Raw genomic sequence first — 26,277 nt, forward strand, 5'->3', positions numbered from 1 at the left:
GAAACCACCTCCACTATGTATGACAAAAACAACGACTAGAAAACACTTAAAAGAGCTCAAACCTTCATCAAGTTAACAAAATGATCTGTCAGTGATTGAAATGAATCATTTACACAAGAAAATCTTTTTTTTAAAAAGTCTTCTGCATCAGAATAAAGATCAAAGTATTTTCAGTGGACTTCCTTCTGATGTAAAAGTTACAAACTGGGGAATAAACAGTCCAGGCTTTTTCAACATCGTATCCTACAAGCTACAGCAAAACTTGTCACGTCAAATATTTGTGGGATAGTTTTAACTCTTAAGGGTCGGGGATTGAACCTTTATTCAAGCGAGTTTTATTCATTGTGAGTTCTTGTGGGAATTGTTGGAGAAAAGTAGACGTTTCTTGAGTCACAGTTAGAAAATCGTTCTACCTTGTTTTAAGAAAAACATGCTTTATTCCCGATATCTGGGAAAAGAACTACACGACCCACGATCATTGAACGTCAGAGCAATGTCTGATTGGTGGAGCTCCCTGTTACCATGGTAATGTTTCCCACCCCTTGGCCCCCGAATGCGAGTGGATAGTTTCGCTAGCAGGTTATTTAGCTATCACAAAATGTACAGATAACCACGTTACGTCGCAGTGAATGTTTTTTGGTTTGAGTTACTGATGCTAAATTGCGACAGACTGGACATCTACTCTTAAAGATGCGTTTTAATGTGTTCTGCCAGTAGCAGAGAGGACTCCCATGATTCCCCGCTAGCTTCGACGTCATCTTTTGTTATTGTTTTGGTTGAGCGCCCCCTGGCGGCGGATTTTACCCACTGTGCGTTTAACTTTCTTCAAATGTTATTATCAGGTGTTGTGTAACTGTTAGGATATACTTCCTGCTGGGAGCAACAAATATGACCAAATATGACCAAAATCAGGATCAGAAATATGACCCCATCAACCCTGCACAGCTGCACACACGAGTGGAGTATCTAGATAATGAGTATTAACGTCTGCGTCCTCTCCACACGGACTGATCCTCCTCTTTAGCCTCTTTAGAGCTCTGCCCTGGGATCACATTTCACTGGCCTATCTTTCTCTCTGACCCCTGCAACAGTTTGATTCTGTTTTCTGTTTTACCGCTACAAAGCACTATAAGAGCTGTTTTTTTTATTTTTTTGTCGAATGAAAGTGCACTACAAATGCCATTTATTATTGATACGCTGTGATATTGAGGCCAGCAGCGCCGCGAGGCTCTGCTGCGGCGTTTGTTTTAGTCCGGTCTGCGTTTGTCGAGCAGCACTTTGGTTCCTGACACTCTGACAACTAGTTCCACTGTTTCTGTTTTATGGGTCAGTTGACGGAACATGATGCTGATATACAGCTTTCACAGGCTTTCCTTTCAGTCGCAGAGAAATGAAGTCATAAATACACACACACACACACACACACACACACACACACACACACACACACACACACACACACACACACACACACACAGACACATGGATGTATACGTGTGTGCGCGGACACACATAATGTGAGTTTCCTCTACAAGAATGCAGGAGTAAAAGAATTTATGGCAGTGTGTATATTTGTAGCATTGAAGTGAAGAACTAATGGATTTCCGTGTGTGTGTGTGTGTGTGTGTGTGTGTGTGTGTGTGTGTGTGTGTGTGTTTGCAGAGTATCTTTGCTCAGTTCCAGTTCAGCAGCGAGCGTGTGTTACCATCAGATGCACTGCGGAGCGCTTTGGCCAAGACTTTCCAAGACGAACAACGCTTTCAGCTGGGTATCATGGACGACGCTGCAGAGTGCTTCGTGAGTATGAGAAGCAAGATGGCTGCACACACACACACACACACAGACACAGACACACACACACACACGTACACACACAGACACACACACTCAAACTCACTGGAGTGTTCAGGACTTGCCTTAAGGTTTGAATGAGTGTGTGTGTGTGATTCAGAGATCTTCAGGGTTAAGAAGATATCCAACACGGCAGCCCTCAGAGAATCTTTGTGTGCGATATGTTCAACTTTTTCTTTTTCTTTCTTCTCTTCATGTTGCTGCATTTTTCATTTCTTGGTTTGTTACTCTGTGTGACGATGTGAGGGTGATCCTTGCCATGTTCAACCTTCTGTAACTTTGAACGAACAGAGAGCTCACACACTACTTTAACCCCAAGGGAAGTAGCCTAGCACACTTGGTAATTTGTCATGTAGGGCACTAGACTAAGCTTGTCAAAGGTTCCACTTGTAAGATAGTTTCTGATGCAACTTGTTTTAAACCGATACAATCTCTGTTTTCAATGATCCATACTATCGAGAAGAACAGGAAAACTTCCAGATCTTCAGTCATATTTGCCATTCATATTCAAAGGTGGGCAAATACTGACGTTTTTCAAGTCCTTTTAGAATCAAGTGACATTTTTGACACAGAACAGAGGAGGTGACGCTGTCTAAATTGAAACAGATACATTGGTACCAAAACATTGCCTTGAATGTATTTATGCAAATTAGACAGTGTCCAGGAATTGGCTTGCCATTTCAGGTCATTAATAACAAGAAATGACCCAATATTGGGTGCCTAGGACTTATATTTTTGTCGCCACGATATCAGAACTAGAACCTGACCGATAAATCTGGTAGCCAGTATTAGGATATCAAGTGACTATCGGTATCGGCTAATTTTCTCACAGATATGCGCCAACATTTGTAGATTTATTCACCCAGTCAAATAGCATTTCATTTGAGTATTGTTGCATTACACTAGCAGGCTGTCCTTGAATAAACTCAAATTAAAATGTAAACCTTTTAAAAATAAAAGTTATGACTCGATCCACTTAAACAGCTCAGTATCAAAGAAGCAGAAAGAAAGAAAACTGAAAGTTTGTATAAAAAAAAAAGCATTTGGAGATTTTTAAACAGAGATGAAGTCCAAAAAAGATCAAAAAGATCTCACAGCACAACACATACATGTAGCACTTAAACTGCCGTACAACGCCTCCTTTTTTAAGATGGTTTAAATAAAGTTAAACACTTTAAAAAGCTTTGAAAAGCACCAAATGGGGGTTTCTTCACTTTATGTTGGACAGATGCTTTGGTGTAAATTTTTATTCTGCTGCAGAGAGATGAGCCTAACTGGCTCATTAAAGTTTTATAGTTTGACTTTTTCTTTTTCTTGCCTGACTCTTCTGTGATTCCTTGAGTGTTAAATTTGATAAAGATTTGTAAAAAGTGTCAGAGTTTTTACAAGACAATCTGCTCGCACTCTGCTTCAGCTTTAGCCAGAAGGCAGTCACGATGTCGCTCATCTTCAGTGACTCATGTTGCAGATTAATGATTTCAAAAAACGTCGCTCAGCTGGATCCGGCTCTATACAGTCTTTATTGCTGAATGGCAGAAAAAAGATTCTTTCTATTCTATTCATTTATCTTTATTGATGCAAAAAACAAAACACTATTGATGTATTTTGACATCCAGTTCTTTCCCAGCCTTTTATAAAGATGATTTCTTCTTCTGATCATATCTTTGGAATTTGAAGCACAGGGCTTCACATCAGTTTTTTTCCAACAATGAGAGTGCTGCATTTTAAAAATCGTGACTGTCTCAGTTTGGAGTGAACTTTATCAATTATCGAAGGAGAAAATTAAGAAAGGAGAATGTCATTAGTCACAGGTTTTATTATTGAAATGTCTCTACACTCCTCTCTTCAGCTCTCCTCCACTCTCAGTGTCTCTCTCTCTTTCTCTCTCTGCCACTTTTTCTTTCTGCCTTAGAGACCTCCACAGTGTGTGTGTGTGTGTGTGTGTGTGTGTGTGTGTGTGTGTGTGTGTGTGTGTGTGTGTGTGTGTGTGTGTGTGCGTGTGTGTCTGCGTGTGTGTTTTATGTGTGTGCATGCGAGCCTCTGTCTGATCGATTGGTAGTAAATGTGTTCAGTCAGGGAATCCGTCGGCTTCTTATGAAATATAGATGCTGCTCCCACGGTCGGATTAACAAGTGCACCAACAGAGAGGAACAATCAAACATTCACACACACACACACACACACACACACACACACACACACACACAAACACAAACACACTGTACATGCGCATACAATACAAACATGCACGTGTACCAACTTAGCACACAAACAAACACGTTAATAGGTTTTTTCCGCTGCTCGTTTCTCAGGAGAACCTCTTGATGCGTATCCACTTCCACATCAGTGCCGAGAGCAGAGAGGACATCTGCACGGCCAAACACTGCATACCACACCAGAAGTTTGCCATGACTCTGTTTGAACAGGTAAGACACGCTACTGTCCCTTTAAGAGCCCCTCGAAAATCCAAATCCACAGCAGCCTTCTGACTTTGTGAATTAGGTTTTTTTGCTACCTAAAAACAACTTTGAGGAAAATGTTAAGAAAATTGGGTTGACATTGGCTGACGCACAGATTCCAAAATGAGCCCTCACCAAATGCTGGTAACAATCTAATTTGGCGAATAAAACAAAGTAGATAAGAAGCCACTTTGCTGCATTTATTTTTGGGATTGTCCGTTAATTCATCAGTTCTCTGGGGTTAACCAGAGGACTCTCTCTCCTGACAGAGACTTGGCTCCTTTTGGAGTCTCAGAGGACTCCTCTATGGTCCCTTCACACATTCAAACAGCTCTGTTGATGGGCATGGTGTTAGAAAAAAAAAAAACTGATTCTCAAAGACTTGAAGACACACACTCCACCGTGCTTACGAAACTGCTTGCATGAACTTGGTTTCGGTTTTCAACATGGAGAAAGTGCGAACTAAAAATTCAAAATGTAAACATAAATGCAACATTTGGACTCTTCTTGACAGCGTTTGTGTCTTCATATGGACAGTTTTCTTTTCATTTTCTATGTTTTGCTTGTATGCTTTTGTGTCCTTGATTCAGGGTTTAGATGAAATCTTTTTTATTTGTCATCGTCCCATCATCAAATAAAGTGGGATGCCACGATGTCAGTAGCCAATGTGTATCTATGGTGTCACATCCGTTTAATGCTGTCAAGACACCTAACTGCTGATTCAGAGGAGAGGTTTTTTTTTTTTTTTAATTTGGCAGAAGAAGTCTGATTGTGACTCCAACATAATGTTCAAGTCTGCACTCTTCACAAGCTTCATTGCTGTGCAGATGAGCCAGGCAGCTGTCAATCAAAATCAGCTTGGCCCCGCCCACACAGTCCTGAGAAATACTCTCAGCAGATACATGATCTGTTCTTCTTTTCTGGGAGTTTTGAAGGACTCATTCCTCTTAGATTGTAGAAGAGAAACACTAGTTTGAGATCATGTATGTATTTTGTGCTATTTCAAGCTAAATTCCCTGGGACTTTTAAAGAGCTGTTACATAACAGTTTTTCGGGCTTTAGTTTAAAAAAACAACTCGTACACATGAACAGTTTGACGCCCTGTGACTTCTCTGAAGATGTGTTTGTGTTTGCAGTGTGTGTGTACCAGCTGTGGAGCCACTTCAGACCCCTTGCCCTTCATTCAGATGGTTCATTACATCTCCACTACATCCCTCTGGTAAGACCAGACACACACACACACACACACACACACACACAAACACACACACACACACCTACACAGTCCTACACACACCTACACACACACACTGCAGTAAATCTGGCAGCAAGCTGAGGCTGTGTGGCAGTAAAGGAAGGTACAGCGTGTTCTCTTCTTCTTCCCTGCACGGGTCCCCGCTGAACACCGAGCACACACATGCACACACACATGCACACACATGCACACACATGCACACACACATGCACAAACACATTATGCACACACACACACACACACACGCACACATTTATGTTCATGCATATGGAAGAGCAGGTGAGCTCGTGCATAATTTCTCGACAATATTCAGGTAGACAGTGGCTTTAGCACGCAGGATGGACCGGGCATGTGTGCATCCTCAGAGCTGTTACATAAAACACACACACTCTGAGTCAATGAAATAAGGAACAGGGGAAGTAATCAATCAGCTGTTTGATTCAGAGGACCCAGGGGGCGACATAAATCTATAAGTGGAACAGTGGGTCGGAAAGAGTCTTAACAAGAGGGAAATAAGAGGGTATATCACTCCGTATCCCTTTTAGAAATGGAACATGGCAGAGGAAATCGAGGGATAAATGTGGGGGCAAAAGTACAAACAAACAGTGCTGTGTGGAGGTAGTTTTTGGGGCACAGCGGTGCCACCGCTCTCTGTTTGTGCCTGTTAGTGCTGCCAAGCTATTTTTACCCTTAGTGGAGCCTGTTGTTTGCAGACGAGATAGCCAAATATGCAAAAGTCAACATGAGTAAGATAATCAGAGGGCAACAAAAAGACAAAACAAACGTCTGGTTCAGGCACGATTCAGAGGAAAGTAAACAAAGGAGCAAGTGTTGTTTTTTCTGCTTTCATGGTCAAGCGAGGGGATAAAATCAGGAGAGAGAGAGAGAGAGAGAGCAGAGGGAAGAGGTTGAGTTCATTTCAGGCTAATGGAAGGGGTGAGAGGAGGAGAGGAGAAGAGAGGGAGGGGGAGGAGGAATGTTGACTTATTTTGAAAATCGTTATTCTTAAAGGAATACTTACATCCAGAAAAACAAAACAGTGCTGATTCATTGCCCACATAATCCCGTACACGGCATGGAGCGTGCACAAGCTCATCTAGTATTCACAGATCATAATAACATGTTTGAGTTCGTCCTTCAGAGGACGATTCTACCTCAAACTGATGAATACAGCTCAGTGTCACCGCTCCAAAGTTTGCTGAAGGAGATTGTCTCAGTTTTTCTTCAAGTTCTACTTACTATAAGACGAACTGTTCCTTTAATAATCGCAACAATAATAATGTTCCTTTCGCTGCTCGAGCTCCCTATAGGAACATTGTCTTTTAGCTTAACCACTTTAGGAAGGTCAGAGATCATAATCTTGCTCGACAGGATTTAAAAACGTGCTCAGAGGGAATCTTTTTACAGCCTTTAACGACTGTATAATCTAGACTTGTTCTTACTTTTTCCCTTTTTTTTTTTTTCCGTCTTCTATCCCCTTTGTTTTATTTTCTTAATTAAAGCAGATGAGGAAAAGCCTGAGGGACTGACTCAGTCTGTGCAGTGAACGGTTGCCTAAGCAATATGCAAAGCGAGCGGACCAAACGCTGCAGAATTCAAAGCGTCTGAACTGATTTTCAGCCAGAAATACGAGCGAAAATGAAACAATTGTCTGCAGATTACCGCACAGCGCCGCGGAACAGAAAAACAAAACAAAAAAACATAACAAGTTTGAAGAATGGAGACAATGATTCTGGTGGCAACAAGTCACAATCAGGCCAAACAATAGATGTTTTCTTCTATTTATAAGCGATCTGCTTCCATACACATGGAAGGAGTGTGTTATATTGTTGTTGTTGTTTAATGCTTGTGTGTGTGTGTGTGTGTGTGTGTGTGTGTGTGTGTGTGTGTGTGTGTGTGTGTGTGTGTGTGTGTGTTTGGATGCTGCAGTAACCAGGCGGTGAGGATGCTGGAGTGCAGAGAGAAACCCACACCGGACATGTTTGGAGAGCTGCTCCGCAATGCCAGCAACATGGGAGACCTGCGCAACTGTCCTGTGAGAGAACACACACACACACACACACACACACACACACACACACACACACATTACACACATTCAGAAGACACATGACCGTAGCAGAACTCATACTTTTTGTCCCCTTTTATATTCTCTTTCTTTTTCTTTTTAGTTAATCTGCTACGAGTTCAGTTTTGTGTTTGACAAAAGGAAGAGAAATCTTCTAAATTTAATTTGAAATATCAACAAACGGAGAGATAAAAGAAACAAAAAAATTGTAGAATCATTTTGAGAATATCATTTGCAGCGTAACCACTTTGCTAGTTTCATCATGTCTTACTTTGTTCCCCCCCCCCCCCTCTTTCCTTTTCTTTTCTTGGTGCGTCTTGCGTTACATAACCAGCAGCTCATTTGCATTTTCCCCCTCTCTCGTTTTTTTCTCTTCACTTTCTATTACCGGAAACATTTTCTGACTCGTCGTCATCAGCCTTCTTTTACAGTTAAACAAAATGTTCATCATCTTCTTGCAGCAGGAGACAAAGAACAGTCGGTTGTGCCGTGACATTTAAAAACCCCCAAAAAATAGTGTCACACTTAAAAATGTTTATATTTAATGGTAAAAACTTCGATAAAAGCAACAAGCCTCAAGTAAAGAAAGTGCTGCATGGAGGAAAAGTCACATTCAGAGAGAGAAAAGGCTGTAAGAGAGAGAGAGAGAGAGAGAGAGAGAATGTAAAGGTGGTGAGCGAGGTGGAGGGAGGAACGTGCATGAAGATGCATTGGTTCTGTAGCTCTCTGCGTGTTGTGTTGCCTCATGGGAAAGTTCTGCTGCTGAATAGATCCGGCCCCCCCCCCCCCCCCCCCCGCGCTCGGCCCGCTCCTCTCTGCCAAAGTATCGGCACAAAAGAGCCCGCTCAGCGGCCCCCGTCTCCTCCGCACAGCAGCACCGACACAAGCGTTAACACACACCGCGAGCGTATTCACCGGCCCAACGCTCACGTTGTGTGTGCGCAGTCCTGCGGGAGTTGAGCAACCTGCCTCTGTTTATCTTCCATCACTGGCAGCGCTGATCTTTTGTTAATACCACACTGGGCTCGGCTCAAACAAAGTGATGCTATTTGGATGGCAGAGAGGCTGCTGGGAGATACTGTAGGTGCCAGACTGAATATAGGGTGCCAAAGAGGAAACTGTGAAGTGGTGGATATGTTTATTTGTTTTGTTTTTTTGTCAGTTATAAGCTAAAAATAATCCAATTTATTGAATCTATAGAAAAGAAAAAAGAGGTTTTCACAGCTTTTACTTTTTCAAAATAACATCATCTCAATGTAAAGACACAGAGTTGAGGTTGAGGCAATAAAATATTTGATTTCAAAGTCAGATCATACACCAACTTGTGATTTTTCTGCAGAAATTTGATCAGTTTTAATTAGGGCTGGGAAATTAATCGAAAAACTCTTACCGACGTAATCTGCCCCATGTCGATTATTTTGATTATTTTCACGGCGGAGTCATGTGACGACACGTCCAATCCGCGACATGGAAGCAAAGTCGGTCGTTTGGACACATTTTGTCTTTAGGGAAGACGACGCCGAACAAGAAAGAAGTCAAATGTAAACACTGCAGAAAAACAGTTTGCAAGAAATGCAAGTTATTTATTTTCTACTGTTTTAGAAAAGTTCATTTCTACCTCAAAACTAAAATGTGTCGTTTTCATTTCAAGCGATGCTTTGATTTCAGTTCCAAATATTCAATAAATAACCACAAAATAGTTCATCAGATATTCACTCTGTCATTAGAAACAATATCCCAGCTCTAATAGTTGAGAATATTTACATATCAACCCAGCCCTGATTTTAATTCTACATGTGAGATCTCTGTATCTTTGTCTTCCTCTTTATGTTCTTTGCTGGTTTGAAATGTGCAGGGCTTTGTCGGAGACGTGATATCATACATATCCGTGTACTTATCAGACTTTAACAAAGAGGATTAGAGTCACAAACTGATAAGAGCAGGGATTGCCTCTTAAGTAGGTCCTCTAAGAATAAGAGCGAAGTATCAACGTGAAAGAAGTCTTCTGATGTCGTGAGTGTTTGAAGAGGAGCTGATTTAAACTCCGTCACATGCTGCTCCGAGGTTTCATCTGCAACAGTGCATCTTATTTGATAAACTGACAGTTTGTTATTTTGATCTTCATGTTAGATTTGGTTTCAGGTGACGTGTAGAGGGGTTAGGTGGAGGATCATTTATTTTTGGATATAGAGAAGTATTTAATACAAGTAGAAGTACAACTTCAAAGGCTTGCCTGTGTTCAGTCAACTTGAAACAGAATTTCGTATTGTAGGAAAAATCATTTCATTTATTTTAATTTGTTGCAAAAATGACAAACAATTGAAAAAAACAAAACACACTTTTGATATCAGGTGGGACAAAATATGCATACAGTGATATAGTGCGTCCTGACTTGTCGTCATCAAATCACTGGTGCAAAATATCATAATTGGGTTTTTTTTAAGATTTGTTTTTGGGCATTTTCTGCCTTCATTGGAGAGACAGGACAGTGGATAGAGTCAGAAATCAAGGAGAGAGAGAGAGAGCGGGGAATGACATGCGGGAAAGGAGCCACAGGCCGGACTCAAACCTGGGCCGCCCCGCTTTGGAGGACTACAGCCTCCATACATGGGGCGCACGCTCTAACCACTGCCCCACCAGCGCCCCAAAATATCATAATTTAAACTTTTAAAATAACAGCGTAATAACTTTTTGTGTGTGTGTTCAGTAATGACAAACAAAGGCTCAGACGACGCATTAACACCGGAGTTCTAACAAACCAGAAAGATCCTTTAAGTATGAACCATAGACTCATATACGCTCTATGGTATGAACTCTGTTACCTCGTGACAGGTGTTCTACTGTTGACCACGTGAGCAGTTTGCCACCTCAGCTTTAAAACTCACAAAGTGGGATTGTCTTTTTTTTTTTTTTTTTGGATTCTTACGAGTTCCCGAGGAAGCAGAAGCACAAAGATTTCCCGAAAGTTGTTTCATTTTTTTTTGCCCTGAAGAATGCAACGATCAGCACTCTGCAAACCTACAGTATCCTTTGACCGGCAGCACTGTTACATAACTCTCCTGCCTGTTTTAAGGGGTCTGCAGAGCCACGGGTGCACTGAGAGAAAATCTTTGCGTATCAAAATCCAGAGACGAGTGTGCAGCGATCAGTGTTGTGTGTCGTGAAGCGGAGCGGCTCTGTTTGAGCCATCATGTGACGGATGATGCTGTCACCAGCAGTGAGACAGCACGGAGGGGCCGACTGAGGTCCTGCGCATGTGTCCTGAGCTAACAGATAGCCTGAGAGTGTCGCTGCTGTTTGGCTCATGTTTGTGTCTTTCTTTGAGAATTGAGAAGCAGTCAGCTGGCAGAAAAACCTTCCTTTTCGTCCTTTTGGTGCCAGCTCGAGGCGTCCCACCGCCCACAAAGGGAGAGTTCTGTGTGTGTGTTTTTTTTTTTTTTGTTGTGCATATGTGTGTTTGCGAGTGTTTGGCAAAGCGTCTCGTTGCCGGGGTGTTCTCAGGCTGTTTCTGAGGCCCGGCTCTGCCAACACTGCGTGCATGCTCGTGTGTGCGCTCTCTGCGAGAGTGCGTGTGTGTGTGTGTTGCGCTGAAGCTCTGTGGTGGGTCATGACTCAAAGGAAGGACTCAGAACACACGGTTCTGAACTCGACAGAAGGCCCGAGGGACAAATACAGCTCGGCACACTGCTCCTTCCTCTCTCGTTCTCTCTTAAAGTCCTTTCATCATCTCTTTCCTCCCGCCTTTAATCTCTGCCTCTCACTTCCCACTTTATCTGAGTGTGTATCTGCATACAGGCGTGTGTGTGTGTGTGTGTGTGTGTGTGTGTGTGTGTGTGTGTGTGTGTTCATCACTGACAAATAAATGGTTGATTTTTAGCGTCGAGCACCGCTGTCACACAGCCTCATAAAACAGGATGAATGAACCTGTTTGATCACACATTCTCCTTCCTTAATTTCTCACCTCCTCTCTCTCTCTCTCTCTCTCTCTCTCTCTCTCTCTCTCCCTCTCAGAGTAACTGTGGGGAGGTGCTGCGTATCCGCCGGGTGCTCATGAACTCACCGGAGATCGTTTCCATCGGGCTGGTGTGGGATTCAGACCACTCGGACCTGGCGGAGGACGTCATACACAGCCTCGGGACCTGCCTGCGTCTGGGCGACGTAAGGGGATCGCACAAACAAATAACACGCTGGTTTTCACACATTGACGTGCGTCATGCGTGCCTATGCAAGCAGCCAGGCGTGTTCCCCCCCCAAAAAGAGACGCAAAATATGTACATTTGTTTGTTGAAAGAGCGTTTTGCTCCGTGCGTAACCATTTACCAGACACTAGTGGACTCAGGGGGGCCCCAAATGTCTCCAATTTAGAAGAAAAAAAAAAGCTGCAATAGTACCCTCTATGATAGCCCTCTGATACATAAACAGGATAAATTCCCCTCCAGGGAGCTCTTGCAATGTAGAAAACTTGATACGGTGCCTCACAGGCCGCCCTACATACTAGAAAACGTTGGGATTGCTGCTGCCCCGCTGCATGCAGCTGGTGCCCTTTCTATTTTTCGCCCCTGCCCCTTAGACAATGTGTAACAGTGAGACGAACATCTGTTAACAGAAACAATAGATTCACGAGCCCGAGGCAGCGAGTCGATGCTTTTTTAAAGAGATAACAGTTACAGTAAACCAGGGGGAAAAAAAAAAAAAAAAAACACACACACACTCACACAGATTCTAAACCTCTCTTAATTTTTCAAGTCATGTGATCCACCACTTTGGTCCAGATTAAAATATTAAAATTGTGCTCGTACATTTTTAAAGACGCCAGCTTGTGATGTTGGAGCTTTTCAGGAAATACTCCGAAGTGCAATCATTTTGTCAGAGCGTGTTAAGGCTGTGAGGTAGTTATTAAAGAAGTTATGACGTCACATTCGGGTCCGACTTTAGTCAACTTGTTTGGTAAATGACTCCAGTCTCTCGTTCAGCAGTGATGCATATTCTGAATCAAAGTTAAACAATTATTTTGTGAGTGCAGGAAAGAACTACAACACTGACCAGAATGTAAAAGTGATGCACTGTTATTGTTTTGAAAGAGGTTTTCTTTTATTCTGAAGCAGAACCTGGAAGTTAAGATGTAGCTCTTAATGCCCCTTCTTATGTCAGGTAACATGTTCTCAATGCTACACATGTGTAAATGTAAACATGTCAGGGTGTTTCCTGGCTGAGAATGAGGCTGAGGTGGTGTCTGTCTGTCTGACTGCATGTACTGTGCAGACTGGCTCCATCAAACACTTTTTACAAGCAACACATTTCAAGAACTTCAACAATTGTACATTTGAAGAACTTAAAGCGTTTTTAAGGACGCTGTTGAGAAAAAGTCTGAATTAATGTGGTGAAAATATTTAGCTGTTTGTGTTCAGGCATGGTGGCCCGACTAGACAATGTCAGGAAATGTTCAGGAGTGCACTGCATGTGTGTAAGGGGCTTACGAGATGGTTTTGCAGAACCTAAATGGAGTTAACTTGACGTTGGGTTTCACACCGCCTCCCCAGACTGTCTCGTCATTTAAATCTTTTCATTCTGTCACTTGACTTCCTCCTCTGCTAGCGATTATTATAACTGCGGCCACTAGAGGTTGCCCCTTACTATATAGTAGTAGTTAAAGGCGTTAAAGCGTGAAACAACAAGTCAGACAAACTTATATGGTGGGTCGTTTTTGTTCAGACGATTCCAATTCTGATTAACTAGCTAACGAAAACAAAACACTTGACATCACATTGAGCAGCGAAAATACCTGGAGGCATGTTTAAACAAACACTGAGAGGCACAGTCAAGGACACATACGTATAAATGAACATGTGCAGATTATATGTATGTGCATGCTGCAGTGCACTGCCCAATAAACTCGACCAATCCCGTTGCAGCGTTCGTAAAAAAACGAAGTTAGAACACGTCAAATCATTCACCCGATTGTCATTGCTCTCAAACAAAGCTCAGGATTCCTCTGCCTTGTGCTCGAGCTTTTCACCTCACACACACGCACACACACACACACACTCACACACACACACATGTGTTTGGCCCCTGATGCTCTGTGTCATGACTGAGTAATGTTGATGCATTTTAATGCTACTGTAACATCTCCAGCCGCATTCTGAAGTGATATCTATGAATTATGGATCAGTGAATTTGAGTGTGTGTAATAGCGAGTTGAGTTCTTCCTTCTATCTGCTGTCTCCGCCCGCTGCTGTCGCTCTCATTCTCATCCCTCCGTCGCTGCCAGATGAAGCTGGTGGTGAGATCGGAATCGGAGGCATAATTTATCACATTTTCTGCTTTTTGTTTAGCTGTTCAGATCAGAAAAAAATGAATCCATCTGCCTCCTGTATCCCCCCCCCCTCCTCCTCCTCTACTGCTGCCTTCACTTTCTCTCTTTGTCCGTCTTCTGCATCTGTTCTCTCCCTCCTTTCTGCTTCCATGTGACTCTTTTTTTTTAAGTTCTCCCTCCGCCTCCGATTAGGACGTTTCAGAGTTGGGACAATTAGTCTGTTGCAAAGACGAGATAACAGTTTTGATTCATCTTCATTGCAAGCTGTTTATCAGGCAGAAATGTGAAAAACACTTGCTGGTTCTTATTTCTTGAATATGAGGATTTGCTGTTTATCTTTTGTTGACATTGGAATATGGAATATTTCTAAATTTTGGGTTGTTGGTCATACAAAAGAAGGAAAATGAACGCAAAATTAGCCGGTGGAATCTGATGTTTGGCTATTTTCTGACACAGAACAGATTGAGAAATTGGCTTATATTGAAAGATTATTCTAATGAAAGTAATTGAATGGGTTATTTATATTTTCTACTGTATTAAACATACTGTATGTAGCAGCAGGAACGATGTGAAGACATTAAGGATGTTCCTAGCCACTAATGTTCCTGTCCATTGTAAAGATATTTAAATTGAGACTTGTCAAAACCATATTGTGTATTTAATTGCTCTTAGAAACGGTGCATCACATCGTTAAAGAACAAAATCACGACTATTTTAAATACCTGTGAAAAGTTGGGTACGTGCAACATTCATTACCCTGCAGCTAAGCAATGCTGCTGGTTTTCTGACTGTTGCTAACGTTAGCAGAACTAAAACTACAAGCTCCTGTCCTTCTCGGGTTAACATCCTTAATGTCGCTCCGATCAAGCGGTTCTATGCCAGTTTACCTGCTCTGCGCCTACCTGATGCGATCCGTCCACTGTGCTGGTTTACATCCAGGCAGTAGAGCAGGAAGAGCTACAGCCCCATCTAGTGGCGGTCGCTTGCATTACAGCTTAGACACAACATTCAATCGACATTGTGGGTATTCATTAATAAGAGAGTAGTAATTCAGTTGATGACTAGCAAGAGTGAGAGTGTTTTATAAAGACTCATTTATGGGTTTTTTGTCTTTATTTGACAGGACAGTGGATAGAGTAGGGGCCAGGGGACGGAGTGTGGGGAATGACATGCGGGAAAGGAGCCACATGTCGGACTATAGCCTCCATACATACAGGGTGCCACCTATCTGCTAGGCCATTTGCGCCCCACCAGAGTGACTGAGTTTAATCGTTTAGTAACACTTGATTGATCGCGCACAATGTTAGAAAACACAACAACATATGACTACATGGAAAGTTACTCTCTTAAACAAACATCCTAGTGCTGAGACCTGACTGTGAGATCAGTGCATCACTTCTGCATGATAGTGTGCAGCACATTTGTGGCACCCTGCTGCAGATGTGCAGCAATAATGAGAAGATGAGAATGCATGTAAAGGATGACTGAATACAGCATATACACTAGGTGAGCAAAAATGTGCTTGTAGTCTCGGTAACTCCTCTATCTCTATCCCTCCTCTTAATGCACACCTCTTATTCTCTTCCCTCCCTCCCTCCCTCCCTCCCTGTCTACTCCCCCTCCCTCTGTCCCCTCTCTCTCTCTCTCTCTCTCTCTCTCTCTCTCTCTCTCTCTCTCTGTAGTTGTTCTACCGTGTGACAGAGGAGAGGGCTCGCCAGGCGGAGCTCTACTTGGTGGGCATGGTGTGCTACTACGGCAAGCACTACTCCACCTTCTTCTTCCAGACCAAGATACGCAAGTGGATGTACTTCGACGACGCCCACGTCAAAGAGGTGAGACACAGTTTGCAGTTGGAGGCTGCATGCTGCAGGACGGGGCAGGAGAAGGAGGAGGGGAGGGGTGGGGGTGGGGGGGGGGGGGGGATTGATGTACGGTATCTGCTGCATCTCCAGCTGAGCCGATGAGAGCAGCAACGACTAGTACTAAGCTGTGTGTTAGTTTGAGTGCTGCATGGTCAGTTCTTTGAAGCAGGGGCGTTTTTTTGACTGATAAGGTGTTTGCCTTTTAAGTACATTCTGGCGCAGATGACACTCGTCTTGTGATGTGATACCTTGTGATTTGAGCGTGAGTTATGTCCCATACGGCTGGAAACGGACGTGAATATTGTGGCGGCTGAATCGATGGAAGCTGGTCAGGTTTGCTGAGTCAAAAATGTGAGATCAGGTGGATGTGCATGCCCTTGACACTTCTGTCAGCTAATTAGATTACACAGCTAATGATAAAGAGTGACGCTACATCAATAAGGACACACAGCTGCACAATGCATGTTTGACCTTCTACTTTTGATGCCTCATGAGTAATGTTATTTCTCAAAAAAGAATGAATTTACCATACCCTTTGTGTGTGTGTCTGTGTGTGTTTATGGGATAATATGTATGTTAATGTGTGTCTTTATATGTGTGTGTTGTCGCCCTGCTGCACCTCCAGATCGGCCCAAAGTGGAAGGACGTGGTATCCCGCTGTATCAAAGGCCACTATCAGCCCCTGCTGCTGCTCTATGCTGACCCCCGTGGGACGCCGGTGATACTGCAGGAGAGCCCCAACCCCTGTAGCAGCTCCAACCCGCAGCTGGAGCTCCAGCACTGCAGCAGCAGCAGCAAAGCCGGCTACGACAGCGAGGACTCCGGTACAGCAGAGACGACAAAACATCAGATCACAATACTCTGTGTTTATCACCGTGGGGGTTGGGGGGGGGGGATGCATGTCAGGTTACAGCTTCAAAGCTCTGACCTTCAGCCCCATAATCCAGCTCCTAGCTTTGTGTACTGCTGAGAACTTGCTCTGCTGCAAACATATGGAGACGCAGGATTAACTGAAAGGTCATCTCCCTTTTTTCCTCGTGTTCTCTCTCAGGTCGGGAGCCATCCATATCCAGTGATACTCGTACCGACTCTTCAACAGACAGCTCCAGTCACAGAGCCTCCCGCAGCAGACCCCTCCACCAGTCCACGGGCAGCCACCTCTCCAGCGAATCGCAGACCACTGTTGTCTGTAACTACGACACCGGCACCCCGCCGCACAGTGCCGACGCCGGAGGTAAGACTGCTTTCCAGCCTGAAGTTTTCTACTCTTCAGTCAAAAATCACGGCAGCTCCTAACAGCTGCAAACACACAAGTAGCTGTTGTAAGAAAGAAAGAGGATGTGCTAAACTGTGGTGCTTGTTAGGGACAAATACCAAAAGAGCAAAGATCAGTTTTTTTTAAATTTCAGACCAAAGAAAGTGAGACCTCTCTCCCTGTGTTTTATCACTGCAGACTCTTCAGGCTTTTTCGCCCCCCTTACTGGTTACTCTTAAGTTTACAGGCACTGCTGCTGGGATAATTGCTCCCAGTGGGATAAACAAGAAAAGAAAACTATTGGATTTACTTTCCCTCTTCTCCCACACACACACACACACACAGAGTCAGCGGTGGAGGGTCCTCCCCGTCCTCCCTCTCCTCCCCTGCCGGAGTACAAGGAGACGGCCGTCTTCCTCCTCTCGTCCCGCCGGCCGCTCACGTCCTCCTCCTCCTCCTCTCGGCCTCTGTCCTCCTCCTCGTCGTCAGGGGTGGGGGGCTGCGAGGGAGGAGCAGGAGGGCCCCACTGGGAGGATGAGAGCACCAGCAGTGAGAGCAAGTCCAGGTACTGTGCCATGGATATGAAGTCCTGAAAATGTCTCCCTCAGATGTTAAGTCAAATTAACTTTTTTAATATGGCACATTCGAAACAACTGAAGTTAACCAAAGTGCTTAAAGAGTAAAAAAAAGAAACATAAAATAATAGTGAAATCAGTGGATTAAGAAGGTTAGTATTTCCATCTTACATGAGATCTTAAGCAGCATCATCATACGGTCCATATAGTGAAGTCAAGAAGAAGTACCTCAAATTTTAGAACCTGAGTGAACTTACTGGTATTCCTACATGACTCAGTTTGTCATATTACGATATGTAAACTGAAAAAAGACCATCTATAACTGATAGAGAGAGCTGTGTGGAGATCCGGGTGGTCCTTTGGTAGTCACTTAAGCCACATGCAGCTCAATAAATCGTGACTCCCACCAGAATCTTTCTGCTTTTAAGTACTGCAGTAGCAGCTGCTGGACTGCCTGCCTGCCTGCTTTAACAGCTGCCTTCATCTCTACAGTGAATTTTTATCAGAAAGATTTTAAATATGTATGTTAAAATGTCCTCCAATATGTGGTTTTATTCACAAAACGTTATAAAAGCTGTGTCAGACTGTATTCTTATTCCAGATTTTGAATCTAAAATGCAAATTTTCCGTGCAATAAATGGTTACAATGTCTGTGTGTGAGGCTTGACTGAACTGTATTTAAGTCATTTTGTAGGTCAGTTATTTTTACTGCTTCAGCATAATTCTGAAATGAATTATTCTACTTTATTTTTGGAAGATCTTTCATAGAGATGAAAAACCTCCTGCTCTCTTCCTCTGTAGTTCTTCTGGAGGCCGCTACAGGCCCACCTGGAGGCCCAGAAGAGAGGCCCTGAACATCGACAGCATCTTCACCCGACCGAGAGGCTCCTCTCTGGGCTACAGCACCCTGCCGGGTCCCTCTCTCCCTCCCGAGCCCCAGGACTCTCTTCCACCAGCAGGACCCGCTCCTGCACCCACACAGCCTGGGTTACAAGAGGCAGGCGGGAGGGGGACTGGGGAGTTGGAGGCGGGGTTTGGGCTGGTCGGGCAGCCCAGGTCTCTTGGCAGCGGGCGGACAATGGGTCCCCCTGCCCCTCCACCTCTGCGAGGGGTGGAGCACCAGCCGCGTCTGATTCAGAGGATGGAGAGTGGCTACGAGAGCAGCGAGAGGAACAGCAGCAGCCCTGACAGGTAGGAGACTCACACATAACAATTACTGTCTCTTCCCTTCTGCCTCTGTCGTTCATTCTGTTTCCCCCTCTGACTTTCTCTGTCACTCTTGATTTTCCGTTCAATTTAACTTTAACAGCCTCAAATTGGAATGTGACATTAACAACAACAAATTGTCCAACAATAGTCGTCCCAACAAATCAATCAATGGATATATTTGTCTGGGGACGCATGCACTCTTAACTCTTCTTCTCTTTTTGTCTCTTTTCTTGCTCTCTTCACTTTTTCTTTCTCCATTCAGGGAGGTGGGGCAACAGAAACGGGTGCTGATGTCAGGACCTTCGTGGCGTTCGGTTCCCAAATCAAAGAGCAGCAGCGCCATCCTGCAGGAGCTGCCCTCCCCGAGCTGGGTTGGCGGCACTAACTCAGGTGTGCATTCGCGTCTGTATTTAAATGCATTCACCGTAATTCACTTTTTTTCGATTTACTTAATGATTTTGTTTCCCCCTCCTTTGTGCGTTTGTGCGTTCAGGCTCAGGGCGGAGCGAGCTGGACGAGCTGCAGGAGGAGGTGGCGAGGAGAGCTCGTCAGCAGGAGCAGCAGAAGCGGAAGGAGGCGGAGCGGGAAGCAGCCATGGGATTTAACCCCAAACCCAGCAAATACATGGACCTGGACCAGCTCCAACACCAGGGTAAGGAGGGAGGAGGGATGAGAAGAGATAGAGAGCGATAGAGACAGGTGGGAGGGAAAGAAGAAGAAGAGTATGGTAGATGATAGTGTGGGAGGTTTTAATGCGAATCAAGGAAGTCAGTTCACACAACTTGCAGAAAACCTGTGATGCATTTTGACATTCCTCTCTTAGATATCGTTCTATTCTTCCAGAATACTGAAGAGAATAGAGTTTTTATTCCTTTGGGAAATGCCCAAAACTAACAGATAGATCAGCTTAGATACTTATCACAACCACTAAGTGAGGACGTATTGTTCTGAGTGAAGAAGAAGGTCAAACAACGAGGATATTAAAAGCTGCACGAATCTAAAATATCACCCCAAAAAGAGTCAAAGAAGGGATTTTTTAAAAAAATGTTTTCACTGAAGTAGGTGAGGATGCTTTTAGACTTCGGCTTACAAATCCAAACATGCTAACAGAAAACATGGAGGGCTGTTGTAAATGAAGGACAAACTGATAACAACAGATAGCATTATGCTAATATAGAAACCAAGCTATTTAAAAAAATCATATCCAACATTTCTAAATTTAAACTAATGCAGCATAAAACAACCAACATCAGGGGGAAACATGATGGGTTCTGGAGACCACTAGGGGGAGCTCTATGGAAGTCATTTTCTATGTTACAATATTTTAAAGGATCCCCCACATTTTTTTAGTAACAATTTACAAAATTTCTCTTCCATCTCACACTTGTCTTATTTTTCTCTTTCGGTTGAAATACCCCAAACTGTTCTCTTTAGAGCTCCCCCTAGAGGCCTGAAGACGTCAGTTATTTTTAAGCGTTTCCTGTTGCGTTTGTTTGGATTTTTTTCCTCTTAATTTTGTACGTGTTTTTGAATCGTCATTGTTCCTGAAGCTGCAGCTCCCTTTCTCCAGACGTAAATGTATGCGTAGAAAGTTTGTCCTTGTAAGCCGCCATAGTTTTAATGCTGTGCGTCATTCCCTCTCCAGGCTGATGAGGTGTATTTTAATGTTAAAATCTTGCTTGGTGCAGCTTTAAGGTCACATTAGCACCTGTTGTCTAGCTCAGCAGTGACTTGTATGTCGGTGGTTCTGTCTGACCTCCTCTTTGTCCTCATTCCCATCTGTTAGTTTGTCTCTCCATCTGTCTCCCTCTGTCTTTTTAAAAAGTGTCTGTTAGTTCAGAGTGTGTTACTATAACTCATGGCGTATTTGTGTGTGTGTGTGTGTGTGCGTCATCCATGGGAGTGAGTGTGTCTCTGTTTGTCAGTTTGAACAAAGCAGAAAGAGAATCCCCTGCAGGTTAGTTTCTTTACCAACGTCTTTACTCTGGTGGGACATTCACTGACCAGCACTGAGTGGGAAATTAACTCTGGGTGAAGAACTCACAATCCCTGTCAAAGTCTAAAACACTGATGTAACTGTAACAGTGATTTTCTTTAAAGCCCCGGTGAGGAGTTTTAGCTGGTTATGAAACAGACTGAAATGAAAACTGATGCCTGGTTATGACCTACAAAAGTAAACAAGACCATCAGCGACAGGATCGACTATTTCTACGTAGTTATTTTGTGTGCTTGTAACCACTGCCACAGGAAATTATTTTAAAGCTTTTAAAGCTTTGTTACTTTTCGATATCAATTTTGAAACGCTTGGTATCCAAACGTATCGAAGAATTGAAAATGTTGACAACCTTACCATGGACCTACAGTCTATGTTTATATCTCAGTCTTTGCATTCTTTGCATTTTTGTTTCTCCAGTCAGGTCTGAAGTGTTATCTCACACCTGTGACTGTGTGGCTCCTTCAGTACCAATGTCACCCTGGTGGTCCATACATTTTGTTAAAGTCTTAAATAAAATGGGCTGAATGAACAATAAACTTTTGTAGAAGAAACTGATGCTCTCAGTAGAGCTGGTGAAGGTACGATGAGTTCATCTCTTTATTCAAAATGACTAAAACCTGTGTTAATCTGCTAAATAACCTCTTATATAGTTTTTCTGTTTTAATAATTACGACCTCTATGGTTCAAAGAGGATGTATCCCTCAGACTTTGGTGATCACCTGATTTCAGACGATGCTTACAAAGCTAAACAAAGAGGCTGAACATACCTGATAAACTTCAGCATGTTAGCATAGTTGATGCAAGTGTGTTTGCAAAACTTCATCAGCAGTTAGAATTACTGTGCAAAATTGCCGTTACTTGAGGCCAGAGGCGCTGCTTGTCAACAGGCAAGGCAGGCAACTGCTTGGGGCCCCCAGGCCAGTAAGGGGCCCCCGAAAGGCTGACAAACCTAAAACTGCAGCAATAGCTCAAAATTAGCAAATTTCGCAATGACAGTAGGAAACCTCCCTAATGGGGCCCCATCCGACAGCACTCACTGCCTGCAATATTCCTGTGAGAACCAAAGTTCGTCACTGAAGGAAAATGAAGAGGAATTATGTTTGGGAGGGAAAAAGAAAGAGGAAGAGCATCGGGACACTGGTAGATATAATATTGGTTGGAAGGGCCACAAATCAATGTTTGCCTAGGGCCTCAACAGACTCTTGAATCTCCGCTGCTTGAGACTTAACATGGGAAGAATAGCTGTGAGGTTTACTATTAAATATTCAATTCCTGAAAATTAAAGTAGAAAACCCATAACATGTTATGTTTAATCACACGTGCGTTGAGCTCTTAACCACGCAACTTACAGGATTACTCTGCTTAAAAGAAAAGTTATCACATGCTGCGTCATTTTAATGATAGACCCTAAAAAACTTGTATCCCGACTTGCACTTTGCAGATTTGTTGCGTGACTAGAATGATAAGAGCCTTGACTTTAGACTCCGACAGATTAGACATTTGGCCTGATAGTTTTTCTTTATGCCTGTTTCTTTTATGCATATTTTATCCATGAATCCACAAATCTGTGTGTGTGTGTGTGTGTGTGTGTGTGTGTGTGCGTGTGCGTGTGTTACTATTTTCGAAAAAATTTGTGTGTATGTGTATATTTGTATGTGTGTGAAAAAGATCCATGTATGAACTGCAGGTGTGCTGCTTTTTCCCCCCGAGCTCAGCACTAACTAAATCTGTATCAGGGATTATAATGTTGTGTCCTGTCTTTCCTACTGTGTCAGCTTCAGTGTGTTTAGCCTCATGTACCTGACACACACACACACAAACACACACACCCAACCCTGAGAGAGTACACTCAACCTTGATGAAGTGAAAGGACGACTTGCAAACGAACAGATGGCCTCACTATCAGTGCGGTTACGTAACAGAATTTGGTTTCCCACGTCCGTATCGATGGTTTCAGGCGGACTCGAACAATCTGCCTCAGTGTTTTAGAGGACGTTACAGCCAACAACAACAACAACAGAGCTGCCATCAGTCTTCTTCTATTCTGTCTCCATCAATCAGAAATGTGTAAACTCCAGCCAAGATGGGGGATGGCTGCTCTTTTGTTGTCCTCTTTTTCATATTTCTATAACAAACTAACATCATTTAAAACGCGTTCACAAAGCCGGGCACATAGAACTGTCTGGAGAAAAAAACATTTTGTCTTTTTTCCCTGTCTGGTGTCTTTGGCTTGATGAACGTAGCCTCAACTTTGCTATTCACCTTTCTAATCTCGATTTTTGGATTAACTAACAACAGTACAAATTCACATATTGATGCATTAACAGTAGAACTTTGCGAAATGGGAGGAGATGCTCGATGTTGGATTATTTTTCATACTATAAAATATCCACTTTTTTCTTCTAATGATAAAGCCTCAATATGATTTAACACAAAGAAGCAGAATGAGTGTTAACGTTTTTGTTAGCTAGCTAGCATTAAGCTACTGGTCATGTCAGACCAAGTAAACACCTGAAGGTACTTAAATAAGTAAAGGTTCATTTTATCACTTATGAAATTAGGTTGTTATCCATACGTTACTATATGTGTAATTTAATTTTTTAGATAAATAATCTAGTTTTTAAGATAAATTAATGATAGTCAGCTTTGTGTCACAGAAAACGGTTAGCTTAAGCTAGCTACATGTAGCCTAGCTAGGAAGGTGCAAATCGCTCTAGCAAGTGGTTTGGAATTATATCTTGGTTGTATTTTGGAAGGAAAAAAAAAAGTAGTCACTTAATTCATCTAGAATCTAACCAGAATCTGAATGTGACCGTTTCTAAAAAGCTTTATTTGAGGCTAATGTAGCTCGTACTTAGCAGCGCAAACAACTGAATTTTAAGCTCTGGCTTTGCACGTTTTTAGCAAAAAGCAACTTGGAATTTTTTTGTTGACTAGTTTTAAAGTATGTTTACTTCTTTCTCCCACTATTTCTTACAGAAAAAAAAACAAACAACTAACACTGATGTTAGGATTCACAAAATAAATCCTCCCACTTTGCAACTGCGTTCATGTGTTAGATCAACACACACATATTGAGTAACATTAGACGAGCGTAATGCATGCCAGCCCCCTCATAACCACTCCTTCTGTTCTGCTTCTGTTTTCTCTCTTTGGTCTCACCTGTTCTTTACCCTCATATTGTGTTTCTGTCTCTTTTTTGTTTCCTTTAAACTCCACTTTCACTCTTTCATTTCTCACCACTCTGTCCTTATATCTTTCTGTCTTTTCTCTTTTTTATCTCCCGCTCTGTTGTTAACATCCTCAGCTGTGCTCAGACCCCTGCATGAGGCTAGCGCTCATAGTGGATTGGCTGTAGCTGCGTGCATGAGGAGCACTGGGGGCCCAATCAAACGCGGGCAGGAACAGGAAATGGAACGGGAGACAGGAAGCGCCCGTCCGCAGGGTCCTCACAGGTACCACCAGTGTCCACCCCTTATGTGTCCGAAGCAGGTGCCTGTCTCAAAACCTCTGAGATCCCCTCCCTCCCCCACTTTGTGTGTGTCCTCAGCTCTAGCTGTCCCTAAACTCAGGCCTCATGTGTGTGTCTCAAGCTCTGGCTGCCAAAATAAATCCCCCAACCCACTGTATTTGTAACCCCAAGCACTCCACTCTCAAATCCTGCTGTATGCGTGTCTGAATGTGTGTTTGTGTGTGTGCTCTAAAACACACACACTTGACTTTATACAGTAACTTCAGAGCCTCTGTGTGTTTGCGTGTTTGTTGCAGTGCAGTAAAAAACCTGCTTTGCTGGGCTATGTGTTGCCATTGAGATTAAAAGGGAGAGAGTTTCTCTCTGCTTCGCCGTGCTTCACTGCCTCCCCTCATTGTTGTTGTGTTGCTCTTTGTAGCCGTGCGCTGCCAAGGCTTCCCTCTGCTCTTTTTGTGCTGCTGATCGGTCCTTCTGTGCACTGGAAAGCTGCAGTCTGTGCGTGCGTGTGTGTGTGTGTGTGTGTGTGTGTCTTCGACTGTGTTTCTATGTTCTGCGGTGCGATTGCAGTCACAGATCCTGTTTGGAATCCTCTTTGTTGTTTTTTCGTCTCTGCTGATGTGTTCGTGTGACGGTTCCCTCCTGATGTGTCAGTTCTGATGCTTGAGAGAAGAGAAAGTGAGCGTCAGTGTGAAAGTTGTGGCTTTGCATGGTTAAAAAAGTCTTTTTTTTTTTTTTATAAGCTCATTTATAACCTGAGTAAGGGAACAACTCAAATTCATAATTTAAAAAAGATATAACGGGCATCGTGTTTTCAAAGCTTCCTGGGATTTTACCAAACTGAATGATGAATCAAACCACCTGAAAAGAGACAACATTGATCAGAGAGCCTTTTTTTTCACTCGTGCTTTCTAGAAAATGTGCAGACAAGCCGCCCCTGAAATATTCCTTCGTCGCTTATTCACATGTGCACTTCATGGCGGGAGACTTTCCCTGACAGACGGGTATTATTGGGGTGAAAAAAATCTGTCTTTTAGCTCAAACATGCAGCTTACCGAGAAAGCTCAGGAGGTTTTCAGAAGTTGTGTGAGAATACCATAGCACTGAGGAGGCACAATTACACAGCCACGGCCCCCCCCCCCATCCTCTTCTTCCTTTTTTGTAGGAGAACTTCAGGTGGTCGAGAAACTTCTGAAAAATGCGAAATTCGTATTCTTCTTCAAGTTTTTGGTTTTTGATAGAAACATGTAGATGCGCTATCTAGATATGAATCCTCATTCCAAAGTACAGACATCACCATGGTTCTGAATTTGAAAGGATTTTACACTAATTAAAAAGCACACTCATGAATAATGTATTAGTCCTCGTAATTCCAGATCCGAGGGCCCACTCTCCTCTGGTTTATATCATCGAGGATCTCAGGTCAAACTGTCAGGTTCTTAGGTTCATACCAAGTGAGCAAGTTAGAAATGTGGGGATGAGAGATTCCCTTATGTGTCTTAAAGGTCATCAAAAGGTCATTATCGTTTTAACTTTTACATTCTCCCATTAGACTTTGCAGCGGCAATTTGAAACGGCTGAATTGATGGTTATTACCCAGGTAGAGGCTATGATTAGATTCGCTAGAACTCGGTTATATAATGTCAGGTTCACTCGCAGTTTCATTAGACTTCAGTTTAACGCGAGCGAAATTAGTTCAAAATTAATCAACTGTAAATCCAAACTGTTAACGGCAGGATGGAGGGAAGGAAAGAGGAGGAGGAGAAGCTCAGTGCTCAGCCTCTTTTATTACCTCCCTCCTCTCCTCTATTGATCAACACAAGCCTCTGATTTATAGCTTGCCGCTGCAAAGCCTGCTGGGTAATTACTAAGGCTGAAAAGAGACGGGGGAGAGTTAACGTGGGGGATGGGGGGGTTGGCACTCACGTAGACACACACGGACGCACACACAGGTTTGTGCAT

General features: G+C 43.2%; 1 protein-coding gene across 3 annotated transcripts in view; it reads left to right on the plus strand.

Moving 5' to 3' along the window:
• The window catches only part of usp54b (ubiquitin specific peptidase 54b), a 62,981-nt gene that overhangs the window by 30,959 nt on the left and 5,745 nt on the right, over positions 1 to 26,277 (plus strand). For all 3 annotated transcript variants that reach the window (XR_009665914.1, XM_061028011.1, XM_061028012.1), the window contains 13 exons: positions 1,663 to 1,797; positions 4,164 to 4,277; positions 5,447 to 5,529; positions 7,495 to 7,600; positions 11,645 to 11,791; positions 15,632 to 15,781; positions 16,437 to 16,635; positions 16,863 to 17,045; positions 17,412 to 17,631; positions 18,443 to 18,832; positions 19,113 to 19,240; positions 19,344 to 19,502; positions 24,154 to 24,301. Coding sequence is in view for 2 of the 3 variants with exons in the window: in XM_061028011.1 (XP_060883994.1) it covers positions 1,663 to 1,797; positions 4,164 to 4,277; positions 5,447 to 5,529; positions 7,495 to 7,600; positions 11,645 to 11,791; positions 15,632 to 15,781; positions 16,437 to 16,635; positions 16,863 to 17,045; positions 17,412 to 17,631; positions 18,443 to 18,832; positions 19,113 to 19,240; positions 19,344 to 19,502; positions 24,154 to 24,301 (2,162 nt within the window). In the remaining variant the exon portion in view is untranslated. The remainder of the gene's footprint in view (positions 1 to 1,662; positions 1,798 to 4,163; positions 4,278 to 5,446; positions 5,530 to 7,494; positions 7,601 to 11,644; positions 11,792 to 15,631; positions 15,782 to 16,436; positions 16,636 to 16,862; positions 17,046 to 17,411; positions 17,632 to 18,442; positions 18,833 to 19,112; positions 19,241 to 19,343; positions 19,503 to 24,153; positions 24,302 to 26,277) is intronic.

The sequence above is a fragment of the Labrus mixtus genome, chromosome 21 (genome assembly GCF_963584025.1).
Source record: "Labrus mixtus chromosome 21, fLabMix1.1, whole genome shotgun sequence".
Lineage (NCBI taxonomy): Eukaryota > Metazoa > Chordata > Actinopteri > Labriformes > Labridae > Labrus > Labrus mixtus.